Source organism: Entelurus aequoreus, linkage group LG09, assembly GCF_033978785.1.
Source record: "Entelurus aequoreus isolate RoL-2023_Sb linkage group LG09, RoL_Eaeq_v1.1, whole genome shotgun sequence".
Classification (NCBI taxonomy): domain Eukaryota; kingdom Metazoa; phylum Chordata; class Actinopteri; order Syngnathiformes; family Syngnathidae; genus Entelurus; species Entelurus aequoreus.
The window spans coordinates 71,327,654-71,354,926 of NC_084739.1; the positions used below are offsets into that span (position 1 = coordinate 71,327,654).

The 27,273-nt window shown below is 39.4% G+C and overlaps 1 protein-coding gene and 1 long non-coding RNA gene across 7 annotated transcripts in view; one reads left to right on the forward strand and one right to left on the reverse strand.

Moving 5' to 3' along the window:
• Nucleotides 1-21,150, reverse strand: part of LOC133657679 (uncharacterized) — a 33,816-nt gene extending 12,666 nt beyond the window's left edge. For all 4 annotated transcript variants that reach the window (XR_009827332.1, XR_009827331.1, XR_009827330.1 and 1 more), the window contains exon 1: nt 20,575-21,150. This is a non-coding gene — a long non-coding RNA (uncharacterized LOC133657679). The remainder of the gene's footprint in view (nt 1-20,574) is intronic.
• dachc (dachshund c) overlaps nt 20,349-27,273 on the forward strand; it is a 137,141-nt gene continuing 130,216 nt past the window's right edge. For 2 of the 3 annotated variants that reach the window (XM_062059289.1, XM_062059290.1), the window contains exon 1: nt 20,350-21,156. In XM_062059289.1, coding sequence (XP_061915273.1) covers nt 20,579-21,156 — 578 coding nt within the window. In that variant the 5' untranslated portion in view covers nt 20,350-20,578. Of the gene's footprint in view, nt 21,157-27,273 lie in introns of all 3 variants that reach the window. The other variant, XM_062059288.1, reaches the window with a different exon arrangement.

The following is a 27,273-nucleotide window of genomic DNA, read 5'->3' on the forward strand; positions in this document are numbered from 1 at the left end:
TTGGTGTAAAAAGTAAAGATAAAGGTGAAGTTATAAGACTGAAACACCCTCAGGAAGAGCTGCTTTAAGACATGGCTAGCTAGCTAGTGGCTAAAGTCCATCTGCAGTGTTTTAGCTACTTCTAAATCACTAATCCTCGCCTCCATGGCGACAAATAAAGTAAGTTTCTTACAAGTACCATTATCACTGCAGGACGGGGAATAGCTAAACATGCTTCACTACACACCGTAGGAGGATACAATAGCTCACATGCGTCACAATGTAAACAAATGCCATGGGTGGATCTACACCTGACATCCACTGTAATGATACCAAGTTCAAGTATATTATGCTAGACCCACTCGACGTCCATTGCATCTGCTCTCTTCCAAGGTTTCTCATAGTCATTCATATTGACATCCCACTGGGTTGTGAGTTTTTCCTTGCCCTTTTGTGGGCTCTGAACCGAGGATGTCGTCGTGGCTTGTGCAGCCCTTTGAGACACTTGTGATTTAGGGCTATATAAATAAACATTGATTGATTCAGGAGCGTACCTAGTCGATACTACTATGATTATATCAATATTTTTTTAGCATCACAAAATCTTTTTTTTTAAACTTATATTAAGTGTATAAAGTCAGTAAATACGTCCCAGGACACATGAGGACCTTGAATATGACTAATGTATGATCCTGTAACTACTTGGTATCGGATCCATACCTAAATGTGTGGTATCATCCAAAACTAATGTCAAGTATCAAAGAAAAGAAGAATAAGTGATTATTACATTTGAACAGAAGTGTAGATAGAACATGTTAAAAGACAAAATAAGCAGATATTAACAGTAAATGAACAAGTGGATTAATAATACATTTTTACAGTTTGTCCCTTATAATGTAAACAAAATAATAGGTGTATAAATGACACAATATGTTACTGCATACATCAGCAGACTAATTAGTAGAGATGTCCGATAATATCGGTCTGCCGATATTATCGGCCGATAAATGCGTTAAAATGTAATATCGGGAATTATCGGTATCGTTTTTTTTATTATCAGTATCGTTTTTTTTGTTTGTTTGTTTTTTATTAAATCCATATAAAAAACACAAGATACACTTACAATTAGTGCACCAACCCAAAAAACCTCCCTCCCCCATTTACACTCATTCACACAAAAGGGTTGTTTCTTTCTGTTATTAATATTCTGCTTCCTACATTATATATCAATATATATCAATACAGTCTGCAAGGGATACAGTCCGTAAGCACACATGATTGTGCGTGCTGCTGCTCCACTAATAGTACTAACCTTTAACACTTCATTTGACTCATTTTCATTCATTACTAGTTTCTATGTAACTGTTTTTATATTGTTGTACTTTCTTTTTTATTCAAGAAAATGTTTTTAATTTATTTATCTTATTTTACAAATTTTTTTAAAAAGTACCTTATCTTCACCATACCTGGTTGTCCAAATTAGGCATAATAATGTGTTAATTCCACGACTGTATACCGTAATTTCCGGACTATAAGCCGCACCAGCTAAATTTAGGGGAAAATACAGATTACTCTACATATAAGACGCACCCGACTATAAGCCGCAGGGTTTTGATGTGTAATTAGCGTAGTATATAGGGGTTCCTGCTACCACGGAGGGGATTGTCGGGACAGAGATGACTGTTTGGGAACGCAAAGCGTCCCATTTATTAACAATAAATCTTTCAATCATTCAATCAAACTTTCACATCTTTGACATGGCGAACAGCATTCGTGCAGAGTACAAATAATACAACGGTGCAAAGTAATACAAAGTGCTCGCCTGTACGTTATCAAAATAACCAGCCTACTGGTATATGAAAAGTCAGTCTTTAATCATTGTGTCATCGTCTTCCTCCTGCGTACTAAAACCACCGAAATCCTCTTCGTCGGTGTCGGAGAAGAACAGGCCGTAAATAAGCCTCACCCTTGTATAAGCCGTAGGGACCAGAACGAGGGGAAAAAGTAGCGGCTTATAGTCCGGAAATTACGGTATATCGGTTGATATCGGTATCGGTAATTAAAGAGTTGGACAATATCGGCATATCGGATATCGGCAAAAAGCCATTATCGGACATCCCTACTAATTAGGAGTCTTTGTTTGTTTACTTACTACTAAAAGACAAGTTGTCTAGTATGTTCACTATTTTATTTAAGGACTAAATTACAATAATAAAAATATGTTTCATGTACCCTAAAATTTTTTTGTTTAAATAAAGACAATAATGACATTTTTTTGTGGTCCCCTTTATTTAGAAAAGTAGCGAAAAGTATCAAAATACATTTTGGTACCGGTACCAAAATATTGGTATGGGGACAACACTACTTCAGAGTGGAGTGAAACCTTCTCAATTCACGCACATCTTCATTGTTCTATTTCCGACCCATTGTGGTGAAACAAAAAGGCAAAACCGTGCGGCAATTTGACGGAGTCACCTCTGGACACCAACTGTATTTGTTCAAAACAATTGCAACTTAAATAGGCTGCCTTTTCCTACAGAGTTTTCCAGCAGAAAATAAAGACAGGGGGGTGGACGAGCTGTCCACTCCACTCTAAAGAAGACAAGAGCAGCCACATTGTCCTGACAGCTCGCATTGTGTGTGTGTGTGTGTGTGTGTGTGTGTGTGTGTGTGTGTGTGTGTGTGTGTGTGTGTGTGTGTGTGTAAGAGGAAGAGACGATGGACAGAGTGAAAGAGAATGTTAGGAAAACAGAAAAACACAACGTGTGTGTGTGTGTGTGTGTGCATGTGTGTGTGTGTAGCAGTGACAGCTTGTATTCTGCGTGATTAATGATGTGCCGTGTGACTTGATAAGTGCTTCGGAGGACCAACGCTTGTTTCAATTAGACCTTGTGAAGGTCGCGACGCCGCGCCGGCCTCTCATTATCATATCCATAATCAATCCACATTATCATAGGGCAGTGTGCAGGGGATGTGTGCCATATCTTGGTCACACACACACACACACAATGAGACATCTAATGACATATCAAAACACAATGACATAGTCCCTCATTCAAAAGAGCGCACACACACACACACACACACACACACACACACACACACACACACACACACACACACACACACACACACACACACACACACACACACACACACACACACACACACACACACACACACACACACACACACACACACACACACACACACACACACACACACACACACACACACACACACACACCCTTCACTCCAAGATGATTTGAATCATAACAGTGGCTGCCGGGACGATTGTCTGTTCAGATTAAAAGTGTGTATCGGAGAATTAAGCGGCGTTGATGGTGGTGGCATTTCACATCCCCTCTGCAGACACAAATGCCAAAACATCATTCTGTCTCGCCCTCCTTCCCCCCCCCCCCCCCCCCCCCACACACACACACACACACACACACTTATCCGAGACCCTGGGGCATTGTTGAGCAGAGCCCAAGCCATTGGTATGTTTTTAGCCCTCTAATGAGAAGAGATGGAGTGGTATTTACACTTGCCGGCCTGATCCAACCACCTACACATCGCCTTCATGTTTCTGCTAAAGGGGCCAAAAGAGACATGCGGAGAGGACCACAGTTTGGCTGAAGGATGGCCGTCAGGGAGCATACGCATGATATCGCCACAGCGAATGTTCAAGAGCAGTCAAGTTTAAAGGAAGAGGTCGAGGATCCCAGCAGGAACAAAACATTGAAACAACGTGGAGAACTTGTTGAATTAGGTCCTTACGTTGAACATGGGAAACATATATATATATATATATATATATATATATATATATATATATATACTGTATATATACATATACCGTAATTTCCGGACTATAAGCCGCACCTGACTATAAGCCGCACCAGGTAAATTTAGGGGCAAATACAGATTGCTCCATATATCGCTAAAATTCGTTCCATCTTGTCCACTAGCGACGCTGAGATCATTATTCATGCGTTCGTTACGTCTCGTCTCGATTACTGTAACGTATTATTTTCGGGTCTCCCTATGTCTAGCATTAAAAGATTACAGTTGGTACAAAATGCGGCTGCAAGGCTTTTGACAAAAACAGGAAAGTTTGATCATATTACGCCTATACTGGCTCACCTGCACTGGCTTCCTGTGCACTTAAGATGCGACTCTAAGGTTTTACTACTTACGTATAAAATACTACACGGTTTAGCTCCAGCCTATCTCGCCGATTGTATTGTACCATATGTCCCGACAAGAAATCTGCGTTCAAAGAACTACGGCTTATTAGTGATTCCCAGAGCCAAAAAAAAGTCTGCGGGCTATAGAGCGTTTTCTATTCGGGCTCCAGTACTCTGGAATGCCCTCCCGGTAACAGTTAGAGATGCTACCTCAGTAGAAGCATTTAAGTCCCATCTTAAAACTCATTTGTATAATCTAGCCTTTAAATAGACCCCCCTTTTTTTAGACCAGTTGATCTGCCGTTTCTTTTCTTCTCTCCTCTTCTCCCCTGTCCCTTGCGAGGGGCAGTTGCATAGGTCCGGTGGCCATGGATGAAGTGCTGGCTGTCCAGAGTCGGGACCCCGGGTGGACCACTAGCCTGTGCATCGGTTGGGGACATCTCTGCGCTGCTGACCCGTCTCCGCTCGGGATGGTTTCCTGTTGGCCCCGCTGTGGACTGGACTCCCGCTGATGTGTTGGATCCACTGTGGACTGGACTTTCACAATGTTATGTCAGACCCACTCGACATCCATTGCTTTCGGTCTCCCCTAGGGGGGGGGGGGGTTACCCACATATGCGGTCCTCTCCAAGGTTTCTCATAGTCATTCACCGACGTCCCACTGGGGTGAGTTTTTCCTTGCCCGTATGTGGGCTCTGTACCGAGGATGTCGTTGTGGCTTGTGCAGCCCTTTGAGACACTTGTGATTTAGGGCTATATAAATAAACATTGATTGATTGATTGGATATATAAGCCGCACCCGACTATAAGCCGCAGGGTTTTGATGTGTAATTAGCGTAGTATATAGGGGTTCCTGCTACCACGGAGGGGATTGTCGGGACAGAGATGACTGTTTGGGAACGCAAAGCGTCCCATTTATTAACAATAAATCTTTCAATCATTCAATCAAACTTTCACATCTTTGACATGGCGAACAGCATTCGTGCAGAGTACAAATAATACAACGGTGCAAAGTAATACAAAGTGCTCGCCTGTACGTTATCAAAATAACCAGCCTACCGGTATATGAAAAGTCAGTCTTTAATCATTGTGTCATCGTCTTCCTCCTGCGTACTAAAACCACCCAAATCCTCTTCGTCGGTGTCGGAGAAGAACAGGCCGTATATAAGCCGCACCCTTGTATAAGCCGCAGGGACCAGAACGAGGGGGAAAAGTAGCGGCTTATAGTCCGGAAATTACTGTATTAGGGGTGTGGGGAAAAAATTGATTCGAATTCGAATCGCGATTCTCACGTTGTGCAATTCAGAATCGATTCTCATTTGTATTAATCAGCTCATTAGCATTAAAGCTACAGACACACTCAACTAAAAGCACTTTTAAACTGTCTTTAGACCAACACATTTAGTGGGACCTAGGGATGATACTCGAAACCGGTTTTCCCGGTTGTTCGAAGAGAAAAGAACCGAGTCCTCGGACTCGAATCCCTTTTTGAGAACCGGTACCCGTTATCGAGACCACTATAGTAAAGAAAAAGAGTTGGTTCTTTATTCGAATCCCTGGGAACGAATCCCGTCCCGACCAGAAATGCCCCGTGGGACATCACAAGAAATGATGTCACGTAGCTCAGTCATTAGGCGCAGATAGGGAAAGCAGGAAAAACAATGCACCGGAAAAAGTGCTCCAAGGTGTAATAAAGTTCAAAACAAAAAGGTATAATCCAATGAATAACTTTACTGAGAGATTTGAGCAGGGTACAAACACATGACCAACACTTTTACCACCAACCGGAAACATAGCAACCAGGCTAGCAACGCACCTCCTTTACGGCAGCTGTCACAACGTTCTTAAAGCAACCACAGCACATACATATATATACAACATATATGACATCTCCCTTTTTCAACTTTTGTTTTTCTTTCCTTGTAAACGTTACAAAATCACACTATATATGTGTTGTCTGTCTAATTATAAATAATGCAGACGAGGCGTGTTGGCGGAGTTCTTGACGTTTACTTTCACAGCGTGCTCATAACGTCATTCTTAGCTGCCGGGTGAGACATGGAACAACACTTTTCGGGGTTACCGCGCATGCTCGTCACTCCCGTTGCATGCTGGGTAGTGTAGTTGTTATATTCCCTAGCCTAGCTCATAACATCACATCTTTCCCCCGAATAAAGAAATAATGTTAACTCAATAAAGTGTATTTCTTTTTTTAGCTTTAACTTTTCATTTTTTAGCATTGTAACCATATTTGCAAACAACTGTTCCCTTCATAGAATTTTCTTTCAATAAAGAAATAAAGTGCAAAAATGTCAAAGCAACATAACAAACAGTTATGTTCCAATAGCAGCAGAAGTGCACTTTTTGGAGAGCTGTATTATTTCCAGTTTTGTGCCCAAGGGACTGATTTTATTTAACACTATATTATTATTTATACACATATAGTGATCACAGAGACAGGTTGTTTTTGTGTTACTGTATATATTTGTTTTTATGAAAAATCCCACTTAATATACTTTGGGTAACAACAGTCAATATTTGTTTATTTTATTTTATTTTTTTAGGGGGGTAACAGTCAATATTTATTTATTAGATTTAATTTTTTTCTTATATAATAAAAGTGAGCTTTTGTTAAACCAAATATTGTGTGTTTTTTTCCATATACAACAACCTATCTGGACTCCATAAGAGAATCGATAAGGAATCGGTTCGATAAGAGGATTCGATAATAGGCTCGAACTTGATAATTTCTTATCAAACATCATCCCTAGTGGGACCTTATTTAAAATTGACGAGAAATACTATGATTAGGGGTGCAACGGTACGTGTATTTGTATTGAACCTTTTCGGTACGGGGGTTCCGGTTCGGTTCGGAGGTGTACCGAACAAGTTTCCACACGGACATATTAAGTAGCGTAACGCACGTTGTGTAAACAATGCACACCGAGGCACACGACATACGTGGACCCCGACTTAAACAAGTTGAAAAACTTATTGCGGTGTTACCATTTAGTGGTCAATTGTACGGAATATGTACTGTACTGTGCAATCTACTAATAAAAGTCTCAAAAAAAAAAAAAAACACACGGCATGCTAGCAGCTAACGGGCTAGGATGGACTGACCATACGTCCTCTTTTCACCGGACATGTCCTCTTTTGCGGAGCTGTCAGGGCGGAGTTTCTTAAATGCCTCAAATGTCCGGCATTTTGAGTTAGGGTTGCATGTATTTTCAATGTACGTTCAGGGTTAAGAAGGGGTTAAAAACAAAGCAGCAGCATTGGTGAGGGAGGGGCAGAGACAGAGACAGAGAGAGAGAGAGAGTTATGATAAACGTGCATGCGTCGCCAGGCTCTGCTTTTTATCCATAGATTTATCACATTTCATTTTTTATTATCTATAGCAGGGGTGTCAAAAGTGTGCCCCGGAGGCCATTTGCGGCCCACAGCTAATGTTTTAAAGGCCCACGGCACATTCTAAAAATACTATTCAAATAAACAAAAAACATAACAAAAGTGAAATAAAAAAGCTTAAAGGTTAAATGTAATTTAGAAAAAGTTGCAACGTTGACTAATAAAACAAAACTGTTTGTTTTTTCTTTCAAACTGTCATTGCTCAAAACATAATATTGAATCAAAATCAATGTTATTATGAATTATTGACCTATCCAAGGTTCCCATTACTTCACATCAAATATTACACTAAGAAAAATATTTTTGGTGGAAGATTTTTGCAAATTTGGTAAATAAATAACCCAAAAATGTATATTTTGTTGTTTTCTTACTGTACCGAAAATGAACCGAACCGTGATCTCTAAACCGAGGTACGTACCGAACCGACATTTTTGTGTACCGTTACACCCCTAGTAAACGGGCCATACTTTACTCGTGGAGCAACGCAGCTCATTAGCATTAAAGTTACAGACACACTCAACTACAAGCACTTTTAAACTGTCTTTAGACCAACACATTTAGTGGGATCTTATTTAAAATTGACGAAAAATACTATGATACTATAATAATAAACAACATTAAAGGCCTACTGAAATGAAATGTTGTTATTTAAACGGGGATAGCAGATCCATTCTATGTGTCATACTTGATCATTTCGCGATATTGCCATATTTTTGCTGAAAGGATTTAGTGGAGAACGACGACGATAAAGTTTTGGTCGCTAATAAAAAAGCCTTGCCAGTACCGGAAGTAGCGTGACGTCGCAGGTTGAAGGGCTCCTCACATTTGCACATTGCTTACACCAGCAGCGAGAGCGATTCGGACTGAGAAAGCGACGATTACCCCATTAATTTGAGCCAGGATGAAAGATTCGTGGATGAGGAACGTGAGAGTGAAGGATTAGAGTGCAGTGCAGGACGTATCTTTTTTCGCTCTGACCGTAACTTAGGTACAAGCTGGCTCATTGGATTCCACACTCTCTCCTTTTTCTATTGTGGATCACGGATTTGTATTTTAAACCACCTCGGGTACTATATCCTCTTGAAAATGACAGTCGAGAACGCGAAATGGACATTCACAGTGACTTTTATCTCCACGACAATACATCAGCGAAGCACTTTAGCTACGGAGCTAACGTGATAGCATCGTGCTTAACTGCATATAGAAACAGACGAAATAAGCCCCTGACTGGAAGGACAGACAGAAGATCAACAATACTACTATTACTATTAAACCCTGGACCTGTAACCACACGGTTAATGCTGTACCGCCTGGCGAAGCCTAGCAATGCTGTTGCTAACGACGCCATTGAAGCTAACTTAGCTACGGGACCTCGACAGAGCTATGCTAAAAACATTAGCTCTCCACCTGCGCCAGCTCTCATCTGCTCATCACGACCCGTGCTCACCTGCGTTCCAGCGATCGACGGCGCGACGAAGGACTTCACCCGATCACCGATGCGGTCGGCGGCCCGGAGACGGAGGAAGTCAAGGTGAGGACAGCGGCGCGGCGGCGGGCGTTGTAGCTTTCGACGACACCCCGGCCGCCATCAGAGTCGGCAAGAAACATATATTTCCCCAAAGTCACGTACGTGACATGCACATAGCGCCACGCACGTACGGGCAAGCGATCAAATGTTTGGAAGCCAAAGCTACACTCACGGTAGCGCGTCTGCTATCCAAGTCAAAGTCCTCCTGGTTGTGTTGCTGTAGTCAGCCGCTAATACACCGATCCCACCTATAGCTTTCTTCTTTGCAGTCTCCATTGTTCATTAAACAAATTGCAAAAGATTCACCAACACAGATGTCCAGAATACTGTGGAATTATGTGGTGAAAACAGACAACTTAAAGGCCTACTGAATTTTTATTTTATTTTATTTAAACGGGGATAGCAGATCCATTCTATGTGTCATACTTGATCATTTTGCGATATTGCCATATTTTTGCTGAAATGATTTAGTATAAAACAACGTCGATAAAGTTCGCAACTTTTGGTCTCTGATAAAAAAAACCTTGCCCCTACCGGAAGTAGCGTGACGTTGTCAGTTGTTCACTCCCTCATATTTTCCTATTGTTTTCAACGCAGCTAGAGCGATTCGGACGATTACCCCATTAATTTGAGCGAGGATGAAAGATTCGTGGACGAGGAACGTTAGAGTGACGGACTAGAATGCAGTGAAATACATATTTTTTTTCGCTCTGACCGTAACTTAGGTACAAGCTGGCTCATTGGATTCCACACTCTCTCCTTTTTCTATTGTGGATCACGGATTTGTATTTTAAACCACCTGGGATACTATATCCTCTTGAAAATGAGAGTCAAGAACGCGAAATGGACATTCAGTGCCTTTTATCTCCACGACAATACATCGGCAAAATACTTTAGCTACGAGCTAACGTGATAGCATCGTGCTTTAACTGCATATAGAAACAAAAAAAATAAACCCCTGACTGGAAGGATAGATAGAAAATCAACAATACTATTAAACCGTGGACATGTAACTACACGGTTAATGCTTTCCAGGCTGGCGAAGGTTAACAATGCTGTGCTAACGACGCCATTGAAGCTAACTTAGCAACCGGACCGCACAGAGCTATGCTAAAAACATTGGCGCTCCACCTACGCCAGCCAGCCCTCATCAACACCCGTGCTCACCTGCGTTCCAGCGATCGGCGGAAGGACTTCACCCGATGCGTTTGGCAGCCCGGAGACGTAGGAAGTCAAGGTGAGGTCGGCGGCTAGCGCGTCTGCTCTCCAACAAAGTCCTCCTGGTTGTGTTGCTGTAGTCCGCTGCTAATACACCGATCCCACCTACAACTGTCTTCTTTGCAGCCTTCATTGTTCATTAAACAAATTGCAAAAGATGTCCAGAATACTGTGGAATTATGAAATGAAAACAGAGCTTTTTGTATAGGATTCTACGGGGTACCATAACTTCCGTTAAACTGACTTCGTCACGCGCTTACGTCATCATACCGCGACGTTTCAGCCGGAAGTTTCCCGGGAAATTTAAAATGTCACTTTATAAGTTAACCCGGCCGTATTGGCATGTGTTGCAATGTTAAGATTTCATCATTGATACATAAACTATCAGACTGCGTGGTCGCTAGTAGTGGCTTTCAGTAGGCCTTTAAGCTGGCGACAGTGCTATTCCAAAATGTCTCCTTCAACCCTTGACGTCACACGCAAACGTCATCATACGTAGACGTTTTCAGCCGGAAGTTTCCCGGGAAATTTTAAATGTCACTTTATAAGTTAACCCGGCCGTATTGGCATGTGTTGCAATGTTAAGATTTCATCATTGATATATAAACTATCAGACTGCGTGGTCGCTAGTAGTGGCTTTCAGTAGGCCTTTAAAGAAAGTGTCGAGCCAAAGTGCCGAATGAAAGGACCGGTGCTACAACTCAGCGTAAAGAGAACGTCTCGACCTACAAAACTCAACTGCGGCTATTTTTGCACTAATCACTGCATTGTTTCATTTAAGGGGGATTTTAACGACAATAGCTGCTGTGCAAATTAAACCCGTGACCTTCCTGTTGTGAGACAGTCATTTCCCTGCCAGCAAAGATGAACTCCGCCTCTCGTGCGACGACGTCTGATGGCTGACCTATAGACGAGATGGTTGACTAAATGCGGCGGGGAGGTTAAATGGAACGTTTAAGGTGGGGAATTGACTAATCAACGCCGAGGGCTTGGCGCGTGCAGATGGAGAACGCGAGTGGTGACATTTCTATTTGGCAAAGAAAAGGCCATACTCAGCAGGAGTTATCAAAGGCAAAAAAGTAAAAAGTTGGGAGTTCGCTATCTGCCTGGCTCCCTCTTCCCCCTGGAGATACTCATGTTAAGCATAATTAAGCAGATTTGATTAGCATCAAGCCTGGCTTCCTCTCTTGACTTTTAATGAATGTAAATCTACCATCTACATCCTAAAGATTAATTTCTGCCAATTAAAAAACACAAGAGGGCTTATTGGAGAGGGGCGAGGGGGGTGTGGGGGGAGAAGGGGCGTTCAAGTCCTTTGAGTTGGGAGTACAGTCCGAGTTTTATCCCCCCCTCAGTTGTCGTACGGCAAGATGGTCTCTGGAGATCTGTGACGCTCCCTCACGACCAAGATCATTATCTGCACAATGTTCCGTGAAAGCCACTTTGAAAGGACTGCAAGCTCCGTATGTAAATGACGAGAGTGTGTGTGTGTGTGTGTGTTTATAGGAACAGGTAAAAGGGTCAATTTGTCAAGACAAGGTTATTGCTGCCTGATTATGAGCTTTTCACGGCACCGCGAGACATTACAGACACGTCTTTTTGTTGGTTCACCATCACGTGACCTATCAGTGGCAACTGGAATACCGTGGGGAGGTTCTGCTTATTGCCCACTAATGATTAATTGATTGATTGAAACGTTTATTAGTAGATTGCACAGTTCAGTACATATTCCGTACAATTGACCACTAAATGGTAACACCCCAATAAGTTGTTCAACTTGTTTATGTCGGGGTCCACGTTAATCAATTCATGGTAAAATGAGTGACTTTCTTTCAAAAAGAAGACTGATTTACTTCAGCACATATATTTGATCAAATATCTAAAACATTTGAAAGCATATTCTACAATTTTTTGGGTCCTAAATTAAGCATTTTCAAAACATAACAGAGGCTAAACAAACGACAAATGTCAATGCTACACTACTATTGGCCAATAGATGAGACTAAGCCAAATCAGAGAACACTGTTTAGTATCGTGGCCACTGATTGGCTCAGCCACAGGCAGCTAAGGCTGCAGCTAACGATTATTTTTCTATCGATTAATCTATTGATTATTTTTTCGATTAATCGGTTAATCTATAGATTGTTTTTTTTCGATTAATCTATAGATTATTTTTCCTTTTACCGATTATTTTTTTTATTTAAAATGAAGATGAAAAAATAAATGTAGGCCAGTTTTTTCAAAAGGCATGGCTTTTATTTACAAAAAAAAAAAAAGTATGGCCACTCAGTCAACATTGACAACAACATGACAAAATATTCTGTAACAATGTAAACATTTAAAACTTTTAACATTTAACAAAATTAAAAGTAGCTTATTTGCTTTTTAATGTGCAAATATAAAAGTAAACATCCAGTGCAAATCTTAATATTCTGCAATAGTATAAGCATTTCAAAAGTAAAAGTATTGCTTATTTTGCGTTACAATGTGCAAAAATAAAGATAAACATCCAATACAAAAAAGTGCAAAACGAAATATTCTGTAACAACAGTGTAAACATTTCAACAAAAGTGAAAGTATTGCTTATTTGCTAAAATGTGCAAAAATAAAGATAAACATCCAATACAAAAAAGCGCCAATCTAAATATTCTGGAGCACTGTAAACATTAAGTATTGCTTTTAAAATGTGCAAAACTCATTCCAGTGAGTGACTAACAGTTGTAATGAAGAAAGGTTAGCATGTCTACATGCTCTGGGGTGAGGCTGATTCTTTTCTTGTTTACAATATTCCCAGCAGCTGAAAATAGGTGCTCAGAAGGGGTCGATGTGGCTGGAACTGAGAGGTAATTAGCCTTCACCTCAAGCCAGGACTGCGAGTGAGCTGAGCTGCAGTTTAAGTTTCTAGAAGGTCAACGGGCTCATAGTGATGTTACTAGTAGTTGACTGGGGGGTGTTTATTATCATTTGGGGAGAGTCCGCTGCCTGATGCTCACCTGCTAAACACCTATCTGCTCGACGCTGAAGCGCTGACTACATGCGCTCTGAATACGCACTGCTGATTGGCTGTTAACGCTCTGAATACGCACTGCTGATTGGCTGTTAGCGCTTTCTGTGTACCAATCAGATGGTTGTGTGGGTGGGACAATGCTGCGTGCTGAGACAGAGGCAGAAGTAGCAAAGCAGCTTGTTAAGACTTTAGCTTTAGCTTAGAAACTCGTTCGGTACACCCCCATACCGAACTGAAAGCCCCGTACCGAAACGGTTCAATACAACACACGTACCGTTACACCCCTAGCAGATACAAATGACACATTCATGTTTTTGTGTAATGATGACAACAAATGCTAACGCGGACGATTGACTAGTTGATGGTTGATGGTTTTCTTTTCAAATGTTCGTTCATAGCCGTTGTGCTGCTATGATAGGCCATTCCCGCTCGACACAGTGTGCATACAACAACATTATTAGGCCGTGTATTGAAATACTCCCACACTTTTGATGGCTTTTGGCGTGATTTTTCCCCCTCGCTCGCACCGTCTGCTTTGCGCTCCGCCATGACGGTAGTGTGACGTAAATATGCGACGCACTAAAACGGCGTCGACGTATTTACGTAACCGATGACGTCGACTACGTCGACGCGTCCATATTGCTATTATTAGCTAACAACACCTAAAGGTAATGTGCGTGCATGTGTTACGTACGTACGTAATTAAGTCATTAAGTACAAGAAGCCGTAAATAGGGCGGGAAATACTGTGTCAAATACTTTGGAATGTTAGCGCCCTCTAGGCACATGTGTCAATATTGCAAACATTCTTTTAAGTAAATTTTCATTAAAAAATTTTTTTTATTGTATAGTACATTTTACTTCTTAATTCATGTATTTATTCTTTATTACTAAATGGTATTTTACAAACTAATAACATTGGCAGTCTTTTGCTTTTCTGTCCCTATTAGACAATGGTAATATGACAACATGTTAAACACACTAAGTAAACACTTAGTAACTAATAAGCTCTGCGTCTTTTCGAACATATTGTGCATACACGTAATGTTCTTTAATGTAACTTTGTTAGGCATGTTGGAAATAAACTGAACCTTAAACCCCAACTCTCCAAAGACTAATGGAGAATATAATACCGAGTGGTGTTATAATTGCACTAAGTGTTCTCAATACAACTGTATATTGTGCCAAAATGACAATTAACTTCCTTGTTTAGTGCAAATGTTAAATGTCTATTTGCATGTGTTTACATTTACTGTGTCAACATCAGGCAGCAGCACCACAAAAGTAAACAATAATCAATAAATACTACAAACATGAAACCTTACACACTGTTTACTTGCCCTAGACCAGGGCTGTCAAACTCATTTTAGCTCAGGGGCCACATGGAGGACAATATATTCCCAAGTGGGCCAGACTGGTAAAATCATGGCATGACAACCTAAAAATAAAGACGACTTCAGATTGTTTTGTTTAAAAATAAAACTAGCCCGTTCTGAAAATGTAAAAAAAATATATATATATTGCGGTTAATAGTATTCCATTTTCATTTGTCCTTATTTATACTTTATGAATAAATGATGTGATAATGATAATCAGCCAAATAGGTGAAATTTAATCTGGCAGAGTTTTAAAATGCTCCCATTAGTGTTTTTTAATCCATCAGAATATGAAATCAATAACATCAAAATGAAATTAAAGGATGTTATTAATGTCATTGACTCATTTTCCTCAACTGATGTACAAACATGTGATTTATTCTGTACATATGTAGCATCATCAACAATAAAACTTGTGAATTTAGACTCATTTCATTCGCATGAAGTTAGATGGAGATACATATTATTTGATCATATTTATGTGCGCCCAGAAAATGTGTCCCCAACATGAATGTGCAGATGACCAAAAGCATTGATTTGGGTAACAAATGTCAACAACATGGTTGACATTATGGCATGAAGGTAACAATCCACATGTTGTATACCAGGGGTCACCAACGCGGTGCCCGCGGGCACCAGGTAGCCCGTAAGGACCAGATGAGTAGCCCGCTGGCCTGTTCTAAAAATAGCAGCACTTACCAGTGAGCTGCCTCTATTTTTTAAATTGTATTTATTTACTAGTAAACTGGTCTCACTTTGCCCGACATTTTTAATTCTAAGAGAGACAAAACTCAAATAGAATTTGAAAATCCAAGAAAATATTTTAAAGACTTGGTCTTCACTTGTTTAAATAAATTCATAAATTTTTTTACTTTGCTTCTTATAACTTTCAGAAAGACAATTTTAGAGAAAAAATACAACCTTAAATGATTTTAGGATTTTCAAACACATACCTTTTTACCTTTTAAATTCCTTCCTCTTCTTTCCTGACAATTTAAATCGATGTTCAAGTAAATGTATTGTTTTTATTGTAAAAAATAATAAATACATTTTAATTTAATTCTTCATTTTAGCTTCTGTTTTTTCGACGAAGAATATTTGTGAAATATTTCTTCAAACTTATTATGATTAAAATTCAAAAAAATTATTCTGGCAAATCTAGAAAATCTGTAGAACCAAATTTAAATCTTATTTCAAAGTCTTTTGAATTTATTTTAAAATTTTTGTTCTGGAAAATCTAGAAGAAATAATGATTTGTCTTTGTTAGAAATATAGCTTGGTCCAAATTTGTTATATATTCTAACAAAGTGCAGATTGGATTTTAACCTATTTAAAACATGTCATCAAAATTCTAAAATTAATCTTAATCAGGAAAAATGACTAATGATGTTCCATAAATTATTTTTTAAATTTTTTAAAAAAGATTCGAATTAGCTAGTTTTTCTCGTCTTTTTTTCGGTTGAATTTTGAATTTTAAAGAGTCGAAATTGAAGATAAACTATGTTTCAAAATTTAATTGTCAGTTTTTTTTTTGTTTTCTCCTCTTTTAAACCGTTCAATTAAGTGTAAATATCATTAATTATTAATAATAACATAGAGTTTAAGGTAAATTGAGCAAATTGGCTATTTCTGGCAATTTATTTAAGTGTGTATCAAACTGGTAGCCCTTCGCATTAATCACTACCCAAGAAGTAGCTCTTGCTTTCAAAAAGGTTGGTGACCCCTGTTGTATACTATCACTAATACGCAGCGTAAGTAGGTAGTGTCCACACACGGAAGTGTTGCTTCTGTCCTAAATACAGCACATAGCTACGCTCGCTCGGAAGTCATGCGCGGGATACAAATAACTGCTATTGCGACATCCAGTGGACACATTTAGAACAGCAGTCAAAAATTACAGCCCATTTTTATACTAAGCAAACTGATCTCGCGGGCTGGATAAAACCTGTTGGCGGGCCTGATCCGGCCTGTGGGCCATACGTTTGACACCCCTGCCCTACACAGTCACTTCATACAGGTTTTCTCCGTTGAATGGTCGATATGTGCTTTTAAATTATTTTATATTCTGTGCTTGCACTGTATTGTGATTTAGCTGTGATTGGTGTTATTGATTGGCGACTTGTCCAGGGTGTACCCCGCCTTCCGCCCGAATGCAGCTGAGATAGGCTCCAGCACCCCCCGCGACCCCAAAAGGGACAAGCGGTAGAAAATGGATGGATGGATGGTGTTATTGATGCAGACATGTGTTTGTATACGAGATTAGAATAATACACAAAGCGTGCTACTGTGAACATACCAATCCATTATTTATAAGTTCTAATGTGTTAAACATTTTCAGATATTGTGTTTTTAAAAACAAAGGAAATTATGTTTCGAGTAAAGAACAGCCTTCCAGCTTGTATTCTCAAGTTATTTCAATTAAGAGGAGAAAACTATAATTTACGGGGGATATTGATTTTTGAAATAGGTAAAGTAAGAAGGAATATAAAATACAAATGTATTTCAGTTTTAGGAGTTAAATGGTGGAAGAAGCTCAGTTATGAGCTGAAGACACGTAGTTCTTTGTTAGGGTTTAAGAAAACCTTGAAAGGTGAAATAATTGAAAATTATAAAATATAGTAACAATTACTTTCATCTAGGGCTGCAACAACTAATCGATTAAATCGATTAAAATCGATTATAAAAATAGTTGCCGATTAATTTAGTCATCGATTCGTTGGATCTATGCTATGCGCATGCGCAGGGGCTTTAAAAAAAAAAAAAAAATATATATATATATATATATTTTTTAAATAAACCTTTATTTATAAACTGCAACATGTACAAACAGCTGAGAAACAATAATCAAAATAAGTATGGTGCCAGTATGCTGTTTTTTTTCCAATAAAATGCTGGAAAGGATAGAAATGTAGTTTGTCTCTTTTGTCCGATTATTAATCGATTAATCGAAGTAATAATCGACAGATTAATCGATTATCAAATTAATCGTTAGTTGCAGCCCTACTTTCATCCCATTGATTTTTTTAACGTTGATGTTCCAGGCAATCTAACTTTCAGTGAATGTAAAGGATAGGCAAATATAAGCTTTGGCTTCAGCCTATTCCTTTTCGGTCATTCTTTTTCTTTTTCTGTGTAAATGTGTATGATTGTTAAATATGTCTAATCTGTACTGTTAAACTGGTCACACAAAACGGTTGATGGTTGATTATATGACCGAATTAAACTTATTTCATTCATTCATATACGACACATATGGTTGTATTTTGACGACGTCAGGCTTGTATTGACATGGTGGACGTCATGCTCGGTTTATAGCACAGCCATTGTATCTCCTTTCACTGCCACAGTAGCTGTGAGACAACAAACCAAGTACTTGTAGAACTCAAAACACATTTCAAAGAGATATTTGCAGGGTGTTTGAAGAGTGCTGTGGTAATGTAACAAAAGGCAAAACAATTCTCTTTGTCTGGCATTTGTCAGGATTCTCACGTCATCTTTGATCATTTGCCATTTCTATTTTGCTGTTTGATGATGACAACATTCTGCTGCTACAGCTAAGACTGCAATCACTCACGAGGAGAGACAACTAAGTATACTTCTTGCACACTCTGGTGAGGTTTGCTATAGCGCAGTGATTCTCAAACTGGTACACCAAAGATTTGATGCATTACTTAAGTTCAGTCTTTTATTTTTCTAAATTCAAACAAAGTGTTACTGTTCAAACTGTGTGTAATGTTACAGTGGCCAAAACTATTAAATATACTTTTGAAATAACACTTGTCACAGCCCGAGTGCACACCAGTGCGCATTCATGTGTGCGCTGCGCTGGGAGCGCGCCAGGCGCATGTCAGTCTGGCGGCAGCAAGCAGCTGTCACTGATCAGAAGACCTGCCTTCATAAGCCTGCACAACCTGCTATCCCGCGCCAGAACGTAGCTACCTGTTCAGTACAGTAAGCCTAATCGTCAAGCTCTATGCGCACTCTTTGCTCTCTGTGTTCACTGTCTCGTGTCCTCCTTGTCGCCTCTGTGCAGTCTGCCTTCATTCCCACGTCACGAGCTATGTGTGTCGTCTTCCCGTATTCCCTCTGGTTCTCTGGCTGCTTCTTGGATCTCGACCTCCCGCCTGGACACGGACTCTGACGCCTCGCTATCGCCCCCGACTACCTGCCTGTCTCACGGACCTTGGAGCCTGTTTTTCTCCTCCAGGACTTCCGCCTCTCGCTCAACACTTCGGTAACACACAACAGTTAACTCACACACATACACGCCCTTTTGGCTTAGTCACACTCCATACTCTTGTTTATTAATATTATTATTTCATATATTATTATTTATTTAATATTTTTATTTATCATACATACATACAGTACACACACACACACACACACATATATATATATATTGGCGTTGTTAGGCCTATTTTAGGGGGGCTCAAGCCCCCCTAAAATATTCTTAAGCCCCCCTAAATAATTTGGTGTTATATATATATTTTTTAATTTTTTTTTTACAAATACTTGCCGACATGTATATTCATTATAAAGTGGTACGAATATGAGTTTAAATAAATAATCATATAACCTGTCATTATTCACTCAGTTTCCCCTCACTTCATAGCGTAAAGTAGAGAGCCCCTTTAGTGCGTCGGTATCCAATCCATTCCACTTGTTCATATAGAAAATGCCCACATCACTCAAAATCCTTACGTAACATCACCAGAATTATTGACAAATATTTTCTCCTACGTGGACTTCCGACTTCCTTTACAATGAGTGAAGCTGCACGAAACCTTGTGTCTGCAATTGTAAATAATTTAGTTTTTAAGTTTTGTGTTTCTTGTAGAATCTATATAAAGTAATATACATTAGCCTATTGTTAAAATAACGAAAAAAACATCATTAAATATATTTGTTTTATTGTATTGTTACATTAATAGCTGTTGTATTATTATAGGCTTGTTAAACATTTCATAGGATTTTCAGAGGGAGGAAAAACCAAGACATTTAATGTAAAATGTAAAATGAATAAATACATAAAAAGAAAAAGAAAAAAAATGGTTAAAAGCCAGTCCCATTTCATCCCGGGCATTTAAAAAAATAATAATAATAACAATTAATAATTTTTAAAGTCTTTGTTAGCCGTTTGTGAAGTTTTGTGCTTGTGCGCTACGTTTGCTCGCATCCTGTGCATCTCCTGCTGTCCTTAAAAGCTAGTGACGCCCCTGTGTGTGTGTGTGTATATAATATATATATATATATATATATATATATATATATATATATATATATATATATATATATATAGAATATCTCCCTAATTCTGAGTTCTCAAGGTTGGCAAGTATGCCCGAATAAGTTTTTCAACTTGTTTAAGTCGGGGTCCACGTTAATCAATTCATGGTAAAACTTAAGGTTTGTTTGCTTCCAAAAATAGTCCTCTGTCTCTATTTTTAGAAGTATGACACAATTAGATAAACACAATGTTAAGAGGGAGATTACAAGGTTTTAATATGTGGCGAGAAAAGCCAGCTTTGGGCTGCTCCACGTGGCCTCGTCGCCATCTTAACATGAATATTCAAGTGTATTAGGCGTTTAGAAATCGGCTTATGTCAAGTTTATGTCGGCTAATCTTCCTCTCTCTCTCTCTTCCAGACTCCTCCTCTTTATGATAATGTGACAAGAGCATCTCCTGCTCCGAGACAAGCCTCCATTCCGAGTCAACTATGTGATCTCCTCCATCCTTCCAGCCTCCCGCCCACTCACACTCACACTCACTCTCACACTTCCACTCCGCCTTCGCGTCGCGCCAAACTTACTTTCTCTCACTTTAAAGTTGACTTTTTTTTTTTCTTGCGATAATTCCACTGACCGGCATGGCGACGACAACTCCGGCCGCTCCGACGCTGCTCCCCGTGGCTCCGCTCGGTCACCACCCGGCGCAGAGTTCCGCCTCTCCGGCCGCTCACTCGCCGCCACCCGCGGCCACCTCCGCCACTTCCTCCCCGGCTCCTCCGGCGGCGCGCCCGACGCTGCTTCACCATTTCCGGGCGGACTTCTTACTCCCGAACGGAACCCAGCTCAAGGTCGGCCCCGTGTCCGGTGGCCCCGGCAAGCCCGTTTACGCCACGCCGTCGCCGGTGGAGAGCACTGCACAGAACAACGAGTGCCGGCTGGTGGAGGTGAAGGGCGCCAAGCTGGCGTCGTTCACCGTCAGAGACACGGAGCTCATCTGCCTGCCGCAGGCCTTCGACGTCTTCCTCAAGCACCTGGTGGGCGGGCTGCACACCGTCTACACCAAGCTCAAGCGGCTGGACATCACGCCGGTGGTGTGCAACGTGGAGCAGGTCCGAGTGCTCCGGGGACTCGGGGCCATCCAGCCCGGCGTCAACCGCTGCAAACTCATCTCCAGGCAGGACTTCGAGACACTTTATAACGACTGTACCAATGCCAGGTGAGCTCCGGGGGGGCGGGCGGGCGGGGGTGATTTAGGGTCAGGCAACACGCGTCCACCTGTGACCCGGATGTCAATCTACAGATAGGGTGGGGGTGATTCAGGGTCAGGCAACACGCGTCAATCTACAGATACAAAATCTCTAAAGACGTGTCATTTAATTCACGCCAGCACTTCCCTCAAAAGTTCTTAATGTTAACTGACACATTTCATTGTAGAAATATAATAGAAAGACACAAAATAATTCAAAAGTCGAGAATATGCTCACGCACCCTCGGCTACATTTGTGTGCAGAGTAAAGACATGTAATTTAATTAACCCGAGCACTTCTCTCGAAGGTTCTTAATGATAAATAAACATTGATTGATTGATTGATTGATAACTGCCAAATTTTATTATAGAAACACAAAGAAAGAAACAAAGTAATCCAAAAGTGGAAACTATGCTTACTCACCCTAGGCTACATTTGTGTGCGGAATAAAGACGTATCATTTAATTATCGCGATCACTTCCCTCAAAAGTTCTTAATGATAACCACCACATTTCATTATAGAAATATAATAGAAAGACACAAAATAATCCAAAAGTCGAGACTATGCTTACGCACCCTCGGCTACATTTGTGTAAAGACGTGTAATTTAATTAACGCGAGCACTTCTCTCGAAGGTTCTTAATGATAACCGCCACATTTCATTTGACAAATATAATAGAAAGACACAAAATAATTCAAAAGTCGAGACTATGCTCACGCACCCTCGGCTACATTTGTGTGCAGAGTAAAGACATGTAATTTAATTAACGCGAGCACTTCTCTCGAAGGTTCTTAATGATAACCGCCACATTTCATTATATAAATATAATAGAAAGACACAAAATAATTCAAAAGTCGAGACTATGCTCACGCACCCCCGGCTACATTTGTGTGCAGAGTAAAGACATGTAATTTAATTAACGCGACCACTTCTCTCGAAGGTTTTTAATGATAACCGCCACATTTCATTGTAGAAATATAATAGAAAGACACAAAATAATTCAAAAGTCGAAACTATGCTTACGCACCTTCGGCTACATTTGTGTGCAGAGTAAAGACATGTAATTTAATTAACGCGAGCACTTCTCTCGAAGGTTCTTAATGATAACCGCCACATTTCATTATACAAATATAATAGAAAGACACAAAATAATTCAAAAGTCGAGACTATGCTCACGCACCCCCGGCTACATTTGTGTGCAGAGTAAAGACATGTAATTTAATTAACGCGAGCACTTCTCTCGAAGGTTCTTAATGATAACCGCCACATTTCATTATACAAATATAATAGAAAGACACAAAATAATTCAAAAGTCGAGACTATGCTCACGCACCCCCGGCTACATTTGTGTGCAGAGTAAAGACATGTAATTTAATTAACGCGACCACTTCTCTCGAAGGTTTTTAATGATAACCGCCACATTTCATTGTAGAAATATAATAGAAAGACACAAAATAATTCAAAAGTCGAAACTATGCTTACGCACCTTCGGCTACATTTGTGTGCAGAGTAAAGACATGTAATTTGATTAACGCGAGCACTTCTCTCGAAGGTTCTTAATGATAACCGCCACATTTCATTATACAAATATAATAGAAAGACACAAAATGATTCAAAAGTCGAGACTATGCTCACGCACCCTCGGCTACATTTGTGTGCAGAGTAAAGACATGTAATTTAATTAACGCGAGCACTTCTCTCGAAGGTTTTTAATGATAACCGCCACATTTCATTGTAGAAATACAATAGAAAGACACAAAATAATTCAAAAGTCCAGACTATGCTCACGCACCCTCTGCTACATTTGTGTGCAGAGTAAAGACATGTAATTTAATTAACGCGAGCACTTCTCTCGAAGGTTTTTAATGATAACCGCCACATTTCATTGTAGAAATATAATAGAAAGACACAAAATAATTCAAAAGTCGAGACTATGCTCACGCACCCCCGGCTACATTTGTGTGCAGAGTAAAGACATGTAATTTAATTAACGCGACCACTTCTCTCGAAGGTTTTTAATGATAACCGCCACATTTCATTGTAGAAATATAATAGAAAGACACAAAATAATTCAAAAGTCGAAACTATGCTTACGCACCTTCGGCTACATTTGTGTGCAGAGTAAAGACATGTAATTTGATTAACGCGAGCACTTCTCTCGAAGGTTCTTAATGATAACCGCCACATTTCATTATACAAATATAATAGAAAGACACAAAATGATTCAAAAGTCGAGACTATGCTCACGCACCCTCGGCTACATTTGTGTGCAGAGTAAAGACATGTAATTTAATTAACGCGAGCACTTCTCTCGAAGGTTTTTAATGATAACCGCCACATTTCATTGTAGAAATACAATAGAAAGACACAAAATAATTCAAAAGTCCAGACTATGCTCACGCACCCTCTGCTACATTTGTGTGCAGAGTAAAGACATGTAATTTAATTAACGCGAGCACTTCTCTCGAAGGTTTTTAATGATAACCGCCACATTTCATTGTAGAAATATAATAGAAAGACACAAAATAATTCAAAAGTCGAAACTAAGCTTACGCACCTTCGGCTACATTTCTGTGCAGAGTAAAGACATGTAATTTAATTAATGCGAGCACTTCTCTCAAAGGTTCTTAATGATAACCGCCACATTTCATTATACAAATATAATAGAAAGACACAAAATAATTCAAAAGTCGAGACTATGCTCACGTACCCTCGGCTACATTTGTGTGCAGAGTAAAGACATGTAATTTAATTAACGCGAGCACTTCTCTCGAAGGTTCTTAATGATAACCGCCACATTTCATTATATAAATATATTATAGAAAGACACAAAATAATCCAAAAGTCAAAACGATGCTTACTCACCCTCGGCTACATTCGTGTGCGGAATTAAGACGTGTCATTTAATTAACGCGAGCACTTCCCTCAAAAGTTCTTAATGATAACCGCCACATTTCATTGTAGAAATATAATCGAAAGATACAAAATAATCCAAAAGTCGAAACTATGCTTACGCGCCCTCGGCTACATTTGTGTGCAGAATAAAGACATGTAATTTAATTAACGCAAGCACTTCTCTCGAAGGTTCTTAATGATAACCGCCACATTTTATTATAGAAACACAAAGAAAGAAACAAAGTAATCCAAAAGTGGAAACTATGCTTACTCACCCTAGGCTACATTTGTGTGCGGGATAAAGACGTCTCATTTAATTATCGCGATCACTTCCCTCAAAAGTTCTTAATGATAACGACCACATTTCATTATAGAAATATAATAGAAAGACACAAAATAATCCAAAAGTCGAGACTATGCTTACGCACCCTCGGCTACATTTGTGTGCAGAATAAAGACATGTAATTTAATTAACGCAAGCACTTCTCTCGAAGGTTCTTAATGATAACCGCCACATTTTATTATAGAAACACAAAGAAAGAAACAAAGTAATCCAAAAGTGGAAACTATGCTTACTCACCCTAGGCTACATTTGTGTGCGGGATAAAGACGTCTCATTTAATTATCGCGATCACTTCCCTCAAAAGTTCTTAATGATAACGACCACATTTCATTATAGAAATATAATAGAAAGACACAAAATAATTCAAAAGTCGAGACTATGCTCACGCACCCCCGGCTACATTTGTGTGCAGAGTAAAGACATGTAATTTAATTAACGCGACCACTTCTCTCGAAGGTTTTTAATGATAACCGCCACATTTCATTGTAGAAATATAATAGAAAGACACAAAATAATTCAAAAGTCGAAACTATGCTTACGCACCTTCGGCTACATTTGTGTGCAGAGTAAAGACATGTAATTTGATTAACGCGAGCACTTCTCTCGAAGGTTCTTAATGATAACCGCCACATTTCATTATACAAATATAATAGAAAGACACAAAATGATTCAAAAGTCGAGACTATGCTCACGCACCCTCGGCTACATTTGTGTGCAGAGTAAAGACATGTAATTTAATTAACGCGAGCACTTCTCTCGAAGGTTTTTAATGATAACCGCCACATTTCATTGTAGAAATACAATAGAAAGACACAAAATAATTCAAAAGTCCAGACTATGCTCACGCACCCTCTGCTACATTTGTGTGCAGAGTAAAGACATGTAATTTAATTAACGCGAGCACTTCTCTCGAAGGTTTTTAATGATAACCGCCACATTTCATTGTAGAAATATAATAGAAAGACACAAAATAATTCAAAAGTCGAGACTATGCTCACGCACCCCCGGCTACATTTGTGTGCAGAGTAAAGACATGTAATTTAATTAACGCGACCACTTCTCTCGAAGGTTTTTAATGATAACCGCCACATTTCATTGTAGAAATATAATAGAAAGACACAAAATAATTCAAAAGTCGAAACTATGCTTACGCACCTTCGGCTACATTTGTGTGCAGAGTAAAGACATGTAATTTGATTAACGCGAGCACTTCTCTCGAAGGTTCTTAATGATAACCGCCACATTTCATTATACAAATATAATAGAAAGACACAAAATGATTCAAAAGTCGAGACTATGCTCACGCACCCTCGGCTACATTTGTGTGCAGAGTAAAGACATGTAATTTAATTAACGCGAGCACTTCTCTCGAAGGTTTTTAATGATAACCGCCACATTTCATTGTAGAAATACAATAGAAAGACACAAAATAATTCAAAAGTCCAGACTATGCTCACGCACCCTCTGCTACATTTGTGTGCAGAGTAAAGACATGTAATTTAATTAACGCGAGCACTTCTCTCGAAGGTTTTTAATGATAACCGCCACATTTCATTGTAGAAATATAATAGAAAGACACAAAATAATTCAAAAGTCGAAACTAAGCTTACGCACCTTCGGCTACATTTCTGTGCAGAGTAAAGACATGTAATTTAATTAATGCGAGCACTTCTCTCAAAGGTTCTTAATGATAACCGCCACATTTCATTATACAAATATAATAGAAAGACACAAAATAATTCAAAAGTCGAGACTATGCTCACGTACCCTCGGCTACATTTGTGTGCAGAGTAAAGACATGTAATTTAATTAACGCGAGCACTTCTCTCGAAGGTTCTTAATGATAACCGCCACATTTCATTATATAAATATATTATAGAAAGACACAAAATAATCCAAAAGTCAAAACGATGCTTACTCACCCTCGGCTACATTCGTGTGCGGAATTAAGACGTGTCATTTAATTAACGCGAGCACTTCCCTCAAAAGTTCTTAATGATAACCGCCACATTTCATTGTAGAAATATAATCGAAAGATACAAAATAATCCAAAAGTCGAAACTATGCTTACGCGCCCTCGGCTACATTTGTGTGCAGAATAAAGACATGTAATTTAATTAACGCAAGCACTTCTCTCGAAGGTTCTTAATGATAACCGCCACATTTTATTATAGAAACACAAAGAAAGAAACAAAGTAATCCAAAAGTGGAAACTATGCTTACTCACCCTAGGCTACATTTGTGTGCGGGATAAAGACGTCTCATTTAATTATCGCGATCACTTCCCTCAAAAGTTCTTAATGATAACGACCACATTTCATTATAGAAATATAATAGAAAGACACAAAATAATCCAAAAGTCGAGACTATGCTTACGCACCCTCGGCTACATTTGTGTAAAGACGTGTAATTTAATTAATGCGAGCACTTCTCTCGAAGGTGCTTAATGATAATAGCCACATTTCCTTGTAGAAATATAATAGAAAGACACAAAATAATCCAAAAATCGAAACTATGCTTACGCACCCTCGGCTACATTTGTGTGCAGAGTAAAGACATGTAATTTAATTAACACGAGCACTTCTCTCGAAGGTTCTTAATGATAACCGCCACATTTCATTACAGAAATACAATAAAAAGAAACAAAGTAATCCAAAAGTCGAAACTATGCTTACGCTCCTTCGGCTACATTTGTGTGCAGAATAAAGACATGCAATTTAATTAACGCGAGCACTTCTCTCGAAGGTTCTTAATGATAACCGCCACATTTCGTTATCGAAATACAATAGAAAGACACAAAATGATCCACAAGTTGAAACTCATGACTATGCTTACTTACCGACTCCT